This window comes from Equus caballus, chromosome 15 (genome assembly GCF_041296265.1).
Source record: "Equus caballus isolate H_3958 breed thoroughbred chromosome 15, TB-T2T, whole genome shotgun sequence".
Classification (NCBI taxonomy): Eukaryota; Metazoa; Chordata; class Mammalia; order Perissodactyla; family Equidae; genus Equus; species Equus caballus.
In genome coordinates this window covers 106,167,489-106,183,831 of record NC_091698.1, presented here as the reverse complement: position 1 = coordinate 106,183,831, position 16,343 = coordinate 106,167,489, and the positions used below count along the sequence as shown (strand labels likewise).

Genomic DNA, 16,343 nt, shown 5'->3' with positions numbered 1-16,343 from the left:
GGGCCTCACCTTTGGAGGCAGACACAGCCTCCCTTACCCCACCGGGCGCTGTGTGTCTTCCCTCAGTCTCTGTGTCTCGGGCCATGTGTGGAACCTCTGCTGTTCCATCTCAATTCAGGATTTTTATCTCATTATCACTAAGGCATCTCACAGCAAGGTCCCGGGAGTCAGCCAGTCACAAGTAAGTGTTTCAGGATGGAATTTTCCTCACTCCTTGGCAACTTCTGACTGCATCATAAGTCAAAGAGAGGAAAACAGGATTTGTTTTTCCCTCCCCTGAAATCAGTCCTCTCTAGGGGCAGCCGTACATGCGGTGGTAGCACCTGCTTATGTGAGCTCTGCACCCACCGTGTGTCGAGATCACGAGGAGCTGACGGTGGAGGGAACACGCCCTGTTCCTTCTGCAGGCTGTTAAGCTGAGGGAGAATTTGGGGCTGAAATTAGAGTGGAGCAGTTCTGCTTTCTGCAGGAGTTCTGTGAATTCCCCTCACACTGGGACCTGCTCAGATGTGCGACACCTACGCGGAGCTCTGGTGCACTGTGCACATGGTTCTGTAAGGCGAGGAAGCTGGGGTGTTCCTGCAGCGCTGGGGCCTCTGCTCCGCTTCCCTGAGATGTTCCTCTCAGACCACAGGGGCTAAACTGCAGAGGGCAAACAGCCGTGTGTCCAGAGCACACGGCAAGCAGGGAGCGCGCTCGGAGGACAGTCCAGCCAGCTCCCTCCCTCCTTCCCGTGTCCCCTGGCGCTCCATCTAGGACAGACACTTGCACATCACAGAAAACCCCACTGACCTATAAAGTGAGCGTGACAGAGACATGATGTCTGCTCCTCAGCTGAAAGTTCATATATGAAACTGGAATGTTCTGGGAAAACTGGTCGTTGGCATTTGAAGCCACTGATCCTGAGAGTCAGGATGCTTCTGTGTGAATGCAAACTTGGGGTCCATGGGTGAGGTGCGGCCCCCCATGCATGCCTGTTTCCTTCGTCGTGGGCCGTGGGCTCTATGGTAAAGATGGGTCTGGGAGTTGATGGCCCCTTCCTCAGGACCCTAGAACAGGACACGGGGACGTTCTCTTGCCTAGAGACCGATTTCTGACCCGGCTGTTTCTTGGACGCCTGTGGAAGGTTGTGTCTGTGGTATAATTGTTCACATGGGTTCATTCAGCTTTTCATGCATCGTCCCCTCACCTGCAGGACCACAGAAGAGGGACCCCACTCTTCCATTCCCAATGGCTTCACGCTCTCACATCCACTGGATAGACAGCAGAGTCTTTGCCACTAATTAATAAGCATGGTCTTATGACCCAGACACCCATTAAAATGTTATCAGTATTATTAGATCCTGTATCTTAGACCTAAACTCATTCTGCATTAACACTGGGATCAGTGTGGTCCCTCTCACAGCACCTGGACTCAGCGCCTTGATCAGGAGCCCAACTCTCCTTCCAGTTGAAGTCTCTCCCTCCGTCTCCTTCCCTCTGACTTTCCTGTTTTGTGCCATATTTTGTTCAAAAAAGTAAAGAGAGAAGAAATAGTTTAAATTCAAATAGGAGAGCACTTATTTCTTTCCAGATATTTGAGGACATTATCACATGCTTTTTTAACAGTTAAATGTGTTTCACTTAAGTTTTGTGAGACGTGATGTTTGGGGTGCCTGTGGGTGCCTCTCCTTGTGTTCCGTGCCTTCTGACTGACTCTGTGACTGTTGACTCTCGTTTATTTTGCGCAGGCTCCACCATCGCCTTCCTCGCCCATAGCTAACGAACCAAAGTATGAGAAGCGCTGGCTAGACACCTTGTCAGTTCCTCTGTCTATGGCTCGGATCTCAAGGTGCAAAGCTGGAACGGAAAAATTAAGGTGTGTGACCCTTGTCTGAAGTGCAAAAGCTGATGAACCCCATATACTTCCCCCGGTCCCAACAGTCCATCGACTGCTCCAGTGTCCGACTGTGTCCTTAAGTAGGTGCATGTCAGTGTCTCCTGGTAGACCTAGCGTTTGCAAAAAAAGAAAAAAAAGTTAAACACCAAAAAAAACCAATAATCAGAACAACAGCTGACGTATGGTTAGGAATAGCCTGTCTAGTGGTGAGGTGACCGTTGTTAGTGTTTTTGAAACATAGTTATTAGAAGAAGAAATTGTATTTTCAGTTTTAAATCTTATCAGAATTAGATTGGAAATAAGACGGCATTCTTGTCCAAGATGCAAATGATTACAGAAAAGTCAAACTCTTCGTTAATAAAATGAGGGGGCGGACCAGCACCAGTGTTAAATGAATACTCGCTAGTTTTCGAGCTGTGTTAGCTAAATAATTCCAAAAATTTATCTATGAAGGTTGTGTGTCCATAACTGTTTTGTGAAGTAAGGCGGCATTTTTCAGTCCTAACCAGTACAGGGTCACCTGTGCTAACTGAGCTGTGGATCACCGTGGAGAAGCCACGAAGTAAGTACCTGGTGAGTTTCCTTTCAGTCTTAAGAAAAGTGTGGAGAAAACTGCGGCCGTGCGTCTGCTTAACTGTCAGCAAGGGAAGAGTGTGCGTTGTTTTGAAATCAATCATTGTCCTTGATAAACGTGTGCAGGCTTGTGCCAGCGCCTGTGGAGGGGTGGGGAGAGTGGATTCTGAGGGTCTCTCCACTCATCCTTCAGTGGACGGGAATGTCTGGCTGCTCATACTTCTGGTGAGTGGTTTTAACCCAATCCTCAGTATTCACTGAAATAAGTTGCACAGCCTCTTACAATGAATGTGCGTGTCCGTGAGAGGTTACTTACCATACCATAGCACCAAAAGGAAGTCTAAGCTTGACTTTGAAATGTGTGACCATCTTTGGAAAAGTAGATAGACCTGATAAGATAGGTGTAGACAGACCTGATAAGTTAGAGAGGTGGAAAGATAGATGGATAGATAGACAGACAGCTAGATGGATAGACAGATTGATAGGTAGATAGCCATTTGTAAATTTAATAAGATAGTTAAATGGGTACACAGTCAATGCTCTCGCTGCCGCAAGTCTCTCTTCAAATGTGCGTGTGCATGCACGCATGCGTGTGGTCTCGTTACAATTCATCTCTGGGTTTGGGATTGGTTCATTTAGGAACTGAGTAGGGGTTGGGGCACACATCTGTCTTGACAAAGGAAGAAATACTGTGCTGTCTGATCTCTTGTCTCTCAGTGTGTTTGAATTAAATGGTTCTTGGAAAAATAGAGTCTCTGGACCTCATCAAGCACTTCCTGGGCCATCTTCCATCAAACATGATGAAGAGAAGACACGACATCCAGCCTGTGGTTGGAAGGTCAGTGCCCTCGTTTGTCACAGGCTGTGCCTGGTCCTCCCACTGACCCCACACCTGCAGGACACTCAGTGAAATGCATCCTACGCTGAGCGCACGATGGAAACTCTGGTGATTGTCAACTAACTGGAGTTTACCGGCCACTCTGCCTGAGAATACTGGAGATGCTGTTATTCTTGGAACAAGAGTCCTACCCGCCAAGCACCACTGAGCTCTCATCAGGACGAGTGCAGTGCATCTGCAGGGCGAAGGGACATCTACCAAGCAGACGTCTACTGCCCGGGCCACTCACAAGTCCCCTTGTTCTTTTCCCCTTAGAAGTATATCAATCCTAGCAGCAAACTGAAAATCTTTTATTTTTTTTATAAGACAAGAATATGTTGTTTTGTGAAGGCACATGTGTCCTATTAGTTTTGCTAACTTTTTCCATGATTTTAAGCAGGCTCTAAATATGGGCAGGAAGATGCAAAATGCAAAGTAAATAAGGACTCAAACGCTGCATTTTATCAGATGTGTTTTCCTGACACACATTGGTGTTAAGGTCCATGTTGAGAGCCTGACGATGCTCCTAGCTCCGTCTTTCCTGGGGCCCCTCTGGTCCGTGCTGAAGGAAAGGAAAAGAGGAGCTGTGAGCGTTCCACTCCATCAGACAGAATTCTGCGGCTCCTGGAGATTTCCTCCCGAGGGACCCGTGGTCTCAGGAGTACAAGGAACACGTTTAGAAATTGTCAATTTTAAATCAAAGTTTTTAAAATGTTAAAACAAAAGCTGTAGACTATAGCCTGGGAAGAATTCACGGGAGGTGTTGCAGAGTGGATAAAAACAATCGGATGAGCAGGTCAGAAATCAGCCTCCTCGCTGCCCTGACCGTCACTGTCTGTTGTAGGAACTCAAATTGACGGCCACCTCCTCTGGGTCTTCCTTTTTTGAAAGTAATGGACCAATGATGGTTGAAGTTCCGTAGTTTTCTGAAATTAAAAAAAAAAAAACCTCTGTAAAGGGTAGATGCATATTTAAACCTAACTCATTTGACATACGCATCGAAATGATAAAAAGTCCGTTGTACTGAGTGCGACTGTCTGTGTGTCCCTTTCATGTCCCTTTGCCCCAGGTGCTGCAGGACTGTCTTCCGCCAGAAGCTCTCTCCTCTTTTCACTGTCAGACGGAGTTCAGTCTCACGTGGTTCTTGGTAAAATGAGAACTATGCTTTTAGATAAATTATGTATCACTACTAATAAAGATTAAATCGTTGGCTACACAGTACGGAAAAAGATGGTTCAGTAAGAATCTGGGGGAGAACACCCTCCGATGAAGCTCAAACAGACGTGAAGACAGCAGTACGTTCAGTGGGCGGAGCAGCAGGCCCCACAGAAGAGGGCTTTCCTCAAGTGCTTCTGGAGGAAAACAAACCACGGCCCCAGACAGTCGGAAGGCAGTCTCACAACATTGCAGAGTGCTCAGCCTAATCATGCAATTTTGGCCACTGCGTCAGTTACACCGCGAATCTCTGACCTCAGGTGGAGAACGGCATGGTTACTAACGGGGTTAATGGTCAGGAGGGGGCGAGAGTGTTGTTTAGCGTGACCGTATCAGTTTTCTGCTGCTGTGTAAGCAGCAGCTTGAACAACGGGCTTATTATCTCACGGTTTCCGTCTCCTTGGGTCAGGAGTCTGGTGGGAGTAGCTGGTCACGTGCCTGGGGTCTCACCAGGTTGACATCAAAGTGTGGCCTGGCTGCATTCTCATCTGAGGCTGGGGTCCCCTTCAAGGCTCAGTCAGGTTCTTCGCAGAATTCAGTTCCTCGAGGTTATGGGACTGGGTTCCCCATCTTCTTGCTGGCTGTCAACTGGGGCCCACTCTCCACTGCTAGAGCCCACCCATCTCCATGCCACGTCCCCCCACCTGTCAGGCAGCAACAGGGGGCTTCTGTGCATCGAATCCTGACTTCCTTGTCTCTGACCTCCAGACCCAGATGTAGAGGCTCATGGGACCAAGCAGGTCCGCCTGGATCATCTCCTTGACTTAAGGCTAACTGATTTCAGATCTTACTGACATTTGCAGAATCCCTTCCAGCAACACCTAGATTTGTATCTGATGGAATAACTGTGAGAAGCTGCATGTACACCAAGGGGTGGAAAATTTGGGGGCTCTTAGAATTCTGCCACTGCACCTACCCAACCAACTTCTCCTTCTGGAAGACACACAGCATGCTCAGAGACGTCTTAGGAATTTATCCTGTGAAGATGCTCTGTGGCTGGTTGTGCTTCCACGTGGTACCATGGAAAGCATGCTGGTTTGGAATTCCAGGACCTGGATTGGAGCCGAGGTGCCTGCCATAGCGTGTGTGTGTTTTAGAAGCAAAGGAAGAGAGCCCATCCTTAAAAACAAAAGAAATTTTGTGCGCTTGCAAAATACCCATAATCGTTTCAACACTGAGGAAGCTTTATGAGATAGCTTCACACAAGACGTTATGAAGTATGGAGCTCCCTCAGACATAGACAAACCGCTTCACCTCTGGGGAGGCGGACGGTGTCAGAGAAAGGGTAGCGACTTGGAACTAAAAGATTTCTAATCCCACTTTGCCTTTTCAGGCCTTATGACTTGCATAACTCATCCAGGTTCTTTTGACTGCCTCCTCATCCGTTTAAACCGATAGGGTGGGAGATGATATTCAAAATTTACCACTTCCTAAGATAGTTTTATGAAGATAACGTAAAATAAAATTGTAGGTTTAAAGGAGCTTTGAAATGTACTGAACAGATGCAGGATTACAGGATTTTTTAATTGTTTGTGGAATGAGGAATGCCTACATAGAAAGAGGGGAATTCAGATGAGTGATTTTCACCAGAGAAAAGCATCAGGCATTTCTAGAGTCTGTGTGCCACACGCCACTCTGCATCGCTGGACTCTAACATGAGGGTCTGCTTTCTATTTTCCTGCTCAGAAGAGCTCTTTCCATGTCTCTTGTTTTATGCTGGCCTCGAAAAGAAAAGGGAGTTGTTTGTCTTTTCTCTTCTTCTAAAGCATGGAAGGAAGGAAGGAGGGAGGGAGAGAGGCAGGGAAACAAACTATAGCTTCGGGTCCTTTTGTCCACCTCTGTCATGTTTTGTAGGATAACGGTGAAATGATGTCTCTTCACTTACAGTGAAATCCCGTTTTGCTTTGCAGGAGCTCACCTCATTTTAGAGGAAAGAGCACGTACGGGCCAGATGGCCTTGCAGTAGTTGTCCCAGAGACAGACAGATTGCAGATAAGCACATTTTGAAAAGTGATACTACAAGTCAAAATTATCTTGCTAAATACTCTGATTTGTTTTTCAAAGGACGGTTTCATGTTTAAATATCCATGCCAAAGAAAGACTCTTGTGTAGTAAATTTTCCAGTAAACTTTCCGTAGTTGGGGAATCCTAGAAGCATAGCCCTCTTGCTTCCTGTCAGCCTGGTGTGGTAGAGCAGAGTTGGGGAGACAGCATCCCGGGCGCCTATGGGCATCTCAGTAAGAGGAAGGGCCTACATAGGATTAGGGGTCATGTGGGGTGGCAGTAGGGATTGTCGGGAACTCAGGGTCTGATCTGCATTGGGTGCTCAGAGGTTGGGGCCATGTGGTCATCATTCAGAAGAATTTTTATCTGGGAGGATAAAAATGGAAAGTGGGATGGAGCCGGGCCAGGCTTGTCGTGTTGAAGCATCATCGTCAGCAGGGTGGCTGGCGTGGGACACATCTGGGATCTTTGTGGCTGGATGCTGTCTGTGTCTGTCCACTTGGGAAGACTTGCAGAGTGCCCTCGGTTGGTCTGGCTTCGTGGGGTTCACGGAGAGCCTTGTCTGAGGTCGTTGACCTGCGGGACAGTTTATGTCCACCGGAAGAATCCTACAGCCTGGCTGCTAGCCGCCACCTGCCAGGCTGCTGGTGCCTTTCTCAATACTCTGTCTTTACATGTTCCTGAAAGTTTGATTGTGGGGATAGAAGTTTAAGGTGTTTGTGTTTACTGAAAGAGAATAATGACATTCTCCAAATGTTCCTAAAAACGTCGAGCACTATGGCTGTGCTCTGCCCATGTTCTGCTCTCATGAGGGAACGTGGACTGTGTCTGGGAGCACTGAGTGTGCACGCTCACTCCTAGAAACCATGCCTTAAGTGCTGAGAGCTGCCGGGACGGCCACGTGGGGAGAGTCATCAGAAGGCAGAGGTCCTGATGGGGCAGGAGGTGAGGACTTCCGCCCGAATGCCAGATGCCACGTGTAGCCCTGGGGCAGAAGAGCTGGTCTCTGAGTGAACATCGCACCGTTAATACAGGATGAAGACATTAGCCCACAGTTACCCGGTATAGAGAATAGAATTTTTTAAATCTTCATCATGTGTTCTTGGTCTGTAATTACTGGCTTTAACTCTTAAAATAAGTCTGTCACGCTTTCTCTGTGTACTCTTCCAAACCATGGACCAGGAAACAACCCGGCACAGACTTGCCGTCCCCTCCACGCCAGCCCTGGGACAGCTTCAGGGCTGGAAGGTGCCGTGGGGTTTCGAGTGTTCCTCAGCGGGAGCAGCGGCTAACTCACGTTGCTGGCCAGCTCTCAGTTCTCGTCCTCGCGGCGGCTGCCTCCCACAGGCTTTGCTCTCCTCTCCGTGGGCACTGAGGCGGAGCGGGTGCTGGCGTCTATCTGGCACCCACACACCACACACCGTGCGGGAACCAGGTGGACTCGCCTCCATGGGCTCCTGATCTCCGTGGCCGCTTGACTAATGGCTGCTGTTACGTGGGTCTCCCAAGCGCGGCTGGGTAGAACAAGTGTTGCTGATTTACGAATACACGCTAATTACTCCCCTCCCCGTTCAACAGATGTGGAAAGCAGCTCTAAATAGCTGTCTTTGGTGGAAATTGTAGGGCTCTGTTTTTTTTTTTTCTCTTTTCTGGGAGTTCAAAACAGCTCTTGAGCAGTAATTGATGTAAACAGTGTCAGGGGCAACATTTTGCTCATCAACTGGCTCCCTTTTCTGTGTACAAATACCCTGATTCAGGGAGATGCTCCCCATCTCTACTGTATCTTCTGCCTCCGAAAACATTTGTTTTTTCCTCTCTCTCTCTCAATGCATCAGATGGCAATTTCTCAATGTAATACCTTTCATTTCTACCTCTGAGGATTATTCATTGTGACTATAAGGTATTAGTGCCCTGGCTATTGATAGATATGGCAAAGTCTCAGCTTTCAGACATTATGATCTTTTCTTCTTATCCAAGCAAGATAAATTCATCACAAGTCTTCTCCTTTGAACGTTAAGTTGATTTTCCTTCCCTTTGTGTGTGGAAATTTAATAGGCTCTCAAAGTTTGAGATGAAAATAAACAGGAAGAGGTTTTAAAGTGGAAAAAGTGGAATCCTTCTAGATGAAAGGACCGTCGTGATGAAGTGCATGCCCTGTTTTCCTGAGAGCATCTTGCGTTGCTGTTGCCTCCTGCCAAGTGTGTCTGATCCCTCAGCTCGTGACTGCTGGGGACTCTTCATGCTCCCTCTCCAAGGCTCGCGGCTGTGGTTCTGGTCATTTTTTCTTGCACCTCTTTCCTGGTTTTACCAGCATCCTCATTGTCACAATAAAACAAATGAACTAAAGTGACAGAATTTTCATCACTGCTAAAAGGAGAGAACCCTCAGTAACATGATTCTTATCTGACCGAGTTAATCCCAGCACAGGCAGGAGCAGACATGAATGTGTGGCTGAGCAGGTGCATGGAGAAAGGGTCCCAGCAGGCACCTGCATGTCTACAGTGGGCAGACCTCGGTGCCTCCTTCTCGCTGCTTAGGGACAGACCCTAAGATGGGAGGTGGGGTTGTGGGGAACTCCACTTTTGGCGAATATAGCCAACTTTCTAATTATTTTTGAGGTTAAACTCTCAAACACTGATATAGTATCATTTGCGTTTTCATTTCTGCCTCTGCCTGGCAGTCAGTTCTGGGCATACACAGTGACCCTTGACACCTGGCCCCGTGCCTTCCTGGGTCCATCAGTCCACCTGCTCTGATCTCTGATCGCACCTGCCCCCTTCTCCTCTTCATTGCCCGCTGTGTTCTCACCCAGAGACCACATCTCTCCAAGGCACATCTTCTCCCCCAGACCCACGACCGAAGGTGTTCCTAAATGCTTCCCGAGGCAGAGTACCTGCCCATTCATGGATAAGTTAGTGACAAGATCCTCAAGAGGGGGCTTTGCAGAATGCATTCAGCTTTCTCCTCGACTTATATTGAGGCATATCTAAGAAGATAAAATACTCTCCTGGCTGAATAAATTACTGGCACAGAGGTTTTACATTTATCGGAACTCAACACAGTTCCAAAGCTTTTGTTGGATATTCCAGGTGAGCAGTTGGCTTTTCCAACCACTAACTGCCTTCCAGATGCAGTACATCTTTCCCAGGAGAAGAATATAAGCAATAACTCAAACTGCAAAATGAAGTTCACGTTACTGGAGTCGTGGAACCATTCCGGCAGATTTAATTATAATAAATACCAAAACAAATGTGTGTTTAATTAGATTGTCAGGTATGGGAAGAATGAGCTGCATAGTCATAGAGCCAGCACTCCCTGTGGTTTTCACGCATAAAAGAGGCCTTTACAATCCTCATGAGGCAGCATGCTCTTGTAGTTGTGAACTCAGGGTGGAGTCAGGCACCGAGTTCTCTTGGTTTGTGTGTGTGTGTGTGTGTGTGTGTGTGTTCTTGTGCCGTCCCACTTTCTGGCCTGTGACTTGGGTAAATTGATTCATCTACTTTAGCCTCAGTGTCGTCATCTCTGAAACAGCAATAACAGCAGGAGCTTCTGCTCAGAATTATTGTGAAGATTAAAATCAGTGCAACTTATGAAGTATTTTGCACGGTGCTTATTACAAAGCATCAGTAAATGCCAGCTGGCTATTGCTATCATTTATCGTAAATGTCATCGTTAGTAATGTATGTGTTATCCATTTTTGCCTCTCCAAAATTTATTATTTAACTTTAAAGGTATACATAGGGGCAAAAAAGAAATCTGTATACACCCTTTGTTAAAAAGGCAGGAGAATTCGTTGCACCTCATTGGCCTGTTTTAAAATCAGTGGTCAACAGAAGAGAAATAGGAAAAGACAGCTATGGAATTTTGTATCCTTATGTTTTACTTTCTTGAGGTTCTTCTTTTGCTCATTTTTGTGCTTCCATAAAATCAATAGCATACTGTTGGCCAGAAAACATTGACAAAAGGCTCTTTTGGGTAGAATTTAAGCCCCATATGGACTAATAAATGATTGCAAAGAATGTTCACTGCCAAAGCACCCAATGAAGTGGATCAGAGGTCAGTTTCTCATCTTGGGAAATACTGGTCTTGGTAACCTTTGGGTTGTAACACTCAGGACACAGCCAAGATGTGAGCTGGGCACGCGGGCACCTGGACGGGCCACATCCGAGGACACACCAAAGCCCGTTAGGATCAGCTGCGTGTTTCGTGTAGTTTTGTCACTTCCAGAAAACAGTGTTCAGGCCCCTGTGCTTCCTGGTCCCAGTTCCCAGGTAAAGCCCATCCACGCTGCCAGACCAGGACTGCCCAGAGGGTCCCTGGCTGAGACTCCAGGAGGGCTCCGAGGGGCGTCCCGGCCGCTGCATGCAGGTCTGCCCCTCTGCCTGGGGAAGTGCTTGTTCTTTCTGGTGTCTGCCACCCGGAGCCCCTTTCTAGTCTCTTCCCCTGAGATTTGAGAAGATTGAATCTCCATGGTGGAATTTTGTTCAGGAAACATTTCTCGACCACTTTTTAGTGCCACGTGTTACAATGGGGGAAAACACTCCTTTCTATAATTTAAGGTTCATATTCTAGCAAAGAAATAAATTAGAATATAACGTTTAGTCATCCAAAAACTATGAAATATTGCAGTGTTCAAGGGAGACAAGGACCGTCAGTACTTGGACAATGGGGTACTGTGAGGAAGACCTTCCAGAAGAAGAGAGAAGCATCCTGCAGGATGCAGTGTGTTGAGCAGGAGTTGTTGGGGCATTTGTGGCTTCTCTCACACACACACGCACTTATGTGTATGCGTGTCTAGACACAGACGTGTGCATGTGTGGGCATATCTGTATATACACACATTATACATGTGTCCGTAGATATACATGGCTAAAAATATTAGTTCTGGGAAATTTAGAAAATATAAATAAGGGGCGAAAATAGTTAATACCCTATCATTTTGCCATGAGATGTAACTATATTATCACTTTGATAAGTATTTGTCTAGACTTGAGAGAAAGAGAACATTATGGATAAATATATTGAGACCAGGATTTCAATGAGAACAAGACTTCTGTAGTAATCCAATTCAATGGACCTAGTACATGTTTTCCCACCACTCCTTTATAGAGGGACCAGTATGTTATTTTTCTTTCTAAAAATATGTTATGGAGGCCTGTTCTGTGGCCTAGTGGTTAAGTTCAGCACGCTCCACTTCGGCGGCCCAGGTTCGCTTCCCCAGTGCAGACCTACACCACTCATTGGTGGCTGTGTTGTGGCAGAGACCCACATACAAAATAGAGGAAGATTAGCAACAGATGTTAGCTCAGGGCGAATCTTCCTCAAAAAAAAATATATATATATTATATATATGAAAATGTATAAATATATAAATATTATAAATATATTATAAATATTATAAATATATACATATAAATTTATAAAATACATATATAAAATATATATATTTTATGGAATGGTATGATGTTCTTATATATAAGGTTTTGTCCACATTAGTGATCATTTCATCAGAATAAATACTATAGTTGGATTATGGAATGAAAGGGTTAAAACATTTTAAGGCCTTTAAGATATTTTGTCAAACATCCTGCTCACCACCAGAAAGTTTATCCCCTCAAAAGTGTACAAGTGTCTGTTTCTCTTGAATAAGTTTTTAAATTAGCTTCCTATTGAAAAAATGAAAAAATATTTTTAAAAGCCAATTCATTGTGCATATAAAAGTGAAAGTTGAAAAGTGAGAAATTCTGTTGACCAGTAAACCCATCCACCCAATACCAAATTGTACCATTTTGCCACCATTCCTTTGGTTCAGTTGGCTGTAAGAACATCTAGGAGGTTATTCACTCAGATGAAATCCACATGAATTAGGTAGTTAGAATATGGATTTGAATTTAGAAATAAAGGGTAATCAGCATTAGAGAAAAGAGGGCTGTGCAGGTAAAATGTGTGTTTTTCAAGGAAGGAACTGTTCCTCAGCATCCCCAGTGTAGAGCGCACCATTTCAGCAAATCCACATATTCACCCAGTAATTCAGATTTTCATAGTTGTTAAATCAGAAGAAGGTACTGAAGTGGAGCTGGATGTGACGTTTCCTTCCTCGTGGCACCAGTGAAGTTTTGTTCTGGTTCAGCAGTTGCTCCTGTTAGAAATGACCCATCGTTAATGCTGAAAGACATATCTGGGGATTTAAAAGGTTTGCTTCATGGAAGCCAAAGCTTCAAGGTCAGATTGATGCCTCCTGGCATCACACGCTGACACAGATACACCTGTGAGAAGTTCTGAGGACACACCTACCACAGCCTAAAGGAAAGTGTGGGAGAGATGTGCTGTCTGTTGCACTGAACTTGGCTGTGGGATGAAGTCTCAGGGTCCGTCATTCAGAATGGTTGTAACAACAAAACTTTGAGCCTTAAAAGCGCCAGTGAATAACCATCTATGAATTGTTTAGAATGTGTTTTGTTTTATTTTTACAGACAGTAAATATATTTCTCTCGATTTGTAATATCTTGAGTTTGTTTAAAGTAACTTCAGTTGTTAGGTAGAGTGAACTTTGAAAATGTTTGATTATTTGTTCAAATATGAAGAATTTGAGAACAGTCCAGATCATTACACACACTGTGCAGACGTCTTTAACGACTGCAGAGCCTTCATCCCGGGCCTGCTGCTGCCTGAGACATGGGAGGTGGTTGGAGTCCCTCATCCCTGTGCTTATGCCTCAAATTCTATTCTTAACGTGCATTTTTAGTAAATGTGGATTTTTTTTTATAAAGAGCTTATTCATCATCAATAGAAGAGGTTGTGTGTGTTTTGTCTTTGCTTTTGAGTTAATATACTTAACTGTCTACATTTGCTCTTAAAAACAAAAAACAAAAAAAACCAAGATCTCTGTTACAATGATGAAATAGCTCTTAAAAGCCGCATTTATTTGCAGATCAGGAATTGGGCATCTACCGTGTCAGGCGCAGCACAGCAGTTCCCAGGGGAGCCACAGCCCATCCACCTCTAGAGCGGGAGGATGTATGGGAGGTTTACAAAGAAAAGGCTCATGCGGACGCTGAGCAGATTCAGGCAACTGTGTGGGAGATGTGACTGTGTGGGTGGAATGTGATGGTGCCAGGCTCTGTATGATGTGCTCACATTTCCTGCCTGGTGACTGGCACTCCGTCTTTGGGTGCTCAAGGTCAAGTCGGGGGCTTGTTCAGGCATGGAAAATCGAGAATCAGGACAGAAGCCCGGGATGCAGCTGCCCGTGCTTTATGGACTAAAATATGGATAATTTCATTTTTGTGGGTAGCATGTTCACCGGTCAGGGCACAGGGTCTGGAGAGAACTGACCTGTGCTGCAGTCCAGCCTCACCTCTGAGCAGGTGACAAAGTCCCTTGCTGCCATTGCCTTCACTCTGAGAAACTGAGATGATAATACCTGCTCCATAAGATTGCCGTGAGGCGAAATAATTTAACACGTAAATTACTCAGAAGAGTGCCAGGTGCCGAGCAAGCCCTTGATAAACAATAACCTTTAGGTCTCATTGTTGTCGCTGCTGTTCTGGTTGGTGGTTATTTCTGAGTGTGAGCAGTTCACATACCACGAATGCCTCCCTCTTGCACACAAGGTAACATGCCAGGTGGCAGATGTGTTGAAAGGAGCACACACCCCTCACGGCGGTGTCGGTGCCCTCACTCGTCGAACGCCCCTGCGAAGGAGGATGATTATAACAATAACGTGCTCCACATGTGCCAGGAGCAGTGCCGTCACTTAGCTGCCTCATCTGATTCAGCCTCACCACCCGCCAGGTGGCCCTGCCCGTGCGTGTGTCTGCAGGAGGAACTCACAGAGTGTGGCTGGGACTGGGGCAAGGGATTCTGCGTCAACCACAGCGGGCATTTTGCCTCGTGCTGGGTGTTCTCACGCGTGTATTTACGCTGCAAGTGCTCTTGCACTTGACTACGTGCAGGTGCCGTTGCAGAGGCTGGAGGTGGGGAGATGAGCAAACCCTGGGGATCCACGCCTTCGTGAAGTTTTCCTCCAGCAGGAAATGCAGGCAGCAAACAGACAGACGTAGCAGCCTGATGAGAAGTCAGGAATGAGGTTCTGTTCTATCTCCCTTCCTCCTTAAACGGATCCCTTTGAGGTGCTTGGCCGTCTGGCTGTGGCACGGCCCACGTGGGGCCCTCCGCCTCTCACAGCTCTGAAGTCCCTGCTCCATGAAGGGCGAAGGGCCAGGAGGAGTGAGACCTGGTCTCGTGAAGATGACAGGAGGTGGCAGAAGGAGGATGACAAGTTGTTTTTCTAGGCACCACAAAGGAGAAGTTATCTTTCTCTTCTGGACCTGCTGAACTTTGTCTCAAGTGAACACTTTATTTGTGCCCTGAATTCTCCAGTAATAATGACTTCTTAATAAACACACGGATACAGGAAGAATGGTGCCTGAATTTAAATTGGCTGTCGTTGTTAATACTTAATATGGAATACTTAGAAATGCCCCTGTATGGTGGGGAATGTAGAAAGAAAATATTTCTCGACTTGAACTAAAAAATAATACTGATGCTACAGAGACAGTCATGAAATGCAATATATGAAAGAAAATTTGAACATTTTTCAAATTCTGAGAAAAAAATACACATTTTTCCTCTCACTTCGTCTAGTGAATGCTCATAACTCTCCATCATGAGCTAAAATAAACGCTCAGCCCCCCTCAGCTTCCAAAGCACACAGGCTTGAAGTGAAATAGAGACAAGAGATGCCTGTGTGCAATCGCTACTTTCTCCCCTTACTGTCCAGGTAGAGAGTCACTGTGAATTGAGTCACTTCCTATAGTATAAATCTGTATTCCCAGTTTTCACTTTGAAATTCAAAAATTCTCTAAAGGCTTGCGGGAATCCTGGGAAGGAGGTAGGCTTCCCAGCAGCCCTGGCACCATCAGTTCTCGACCCCCTGTTGATCTCCATATCTGGGTCTTACTTGGGTTCTCCCTGTGGGGCTCAGAGGCACAAGCACTCTGGCTTCTCTTGGTGTAGCTTTTACTGCTGATTCCTAAAATCTGACGTGGGACCATCACAGAATGTGCTGAGTCCTGAGCAGTGGCTACCCTGTCATTTTTAGCTCTGACAATGACCTTGACTGTATGGATGAAATCCTGAAAAGCTGGAGCAGACGCTAGGACCACAGAGCCATGAGGCCAGGTTGTACCTGTGAGCAGGGTGGAGGGATGTCACAGGGGAGCCTAACCTCTGTACACGTGGCATGCTGAGAAAATGAAACCCCAGAGTCGATCTGGAAGATAAGAATGGCAATCTGTCATTCAGACATGCATGAAATAGTTTGTATGGTTGAGTCTAGTTAGTATCACTTTCATAACCATAAGTAAACATATGAATTTTTTTATACTTAAGTAATATGTTAGTATCTGTCATCAGCATTAATGTCAACAGCTTTCACCACTTCTATTTATGTAATATTTAATTTGTATTGCCGTTTTTGACAAATAACTTTACTGAGTAACTGTTTGCATAGTACCTGTGGGTTTGCAGAAACCTTACTTACCCGTTTGTTTCTCACAGTATTTCCATTCTGTGGCACAGCTGGCTTTTTGAAGCCGTCATGTGGACAAGGGAAACACATCTCAGAGGCTGGGTGTCTAGCTCATCTCATGTAGCTAAAGTGTGGTTGTGCTGGGACTCAAAACCCATCCCCTTTCCTTGTAGAACCAGCTGCCTGGGCCGAGTGCCTGGACGTGTGTGGAGCCGTTTGTTAGGCTGAGGACACACCCTTCTAGTCTCATGTTGTTGAGTGTT

At 45.9% G+C, this 16,343-nt stretch overlaps 1 protein-coding gene across 4 annotated transcripts in view; it reads left to right on the top strand.

Annotated features, from left to right (window-relative positions):
• Positions 1 to 16,343, top strand: part of SNTG2 (syntrophin gamma 2) — a 320,660-nt gene that overhangs the window by 199,591 nt on the left and 104,726 nt on the right. For all 4 annotated transcript variants that reach the window (XM_070236809.1, XM_070236807.1, XM_070236808.1 and 1 more), the window contains exon 9: positions 1,731 to 1,858. In XM_070236809.1, the coding sequence (XP_070092910.1) occupies positions 1,731 to 1,858 (128 nt within the window). The remainder of the gene's footprint in view (positions 1 to 1,730; positions 1,859 to 16,343) is intronic.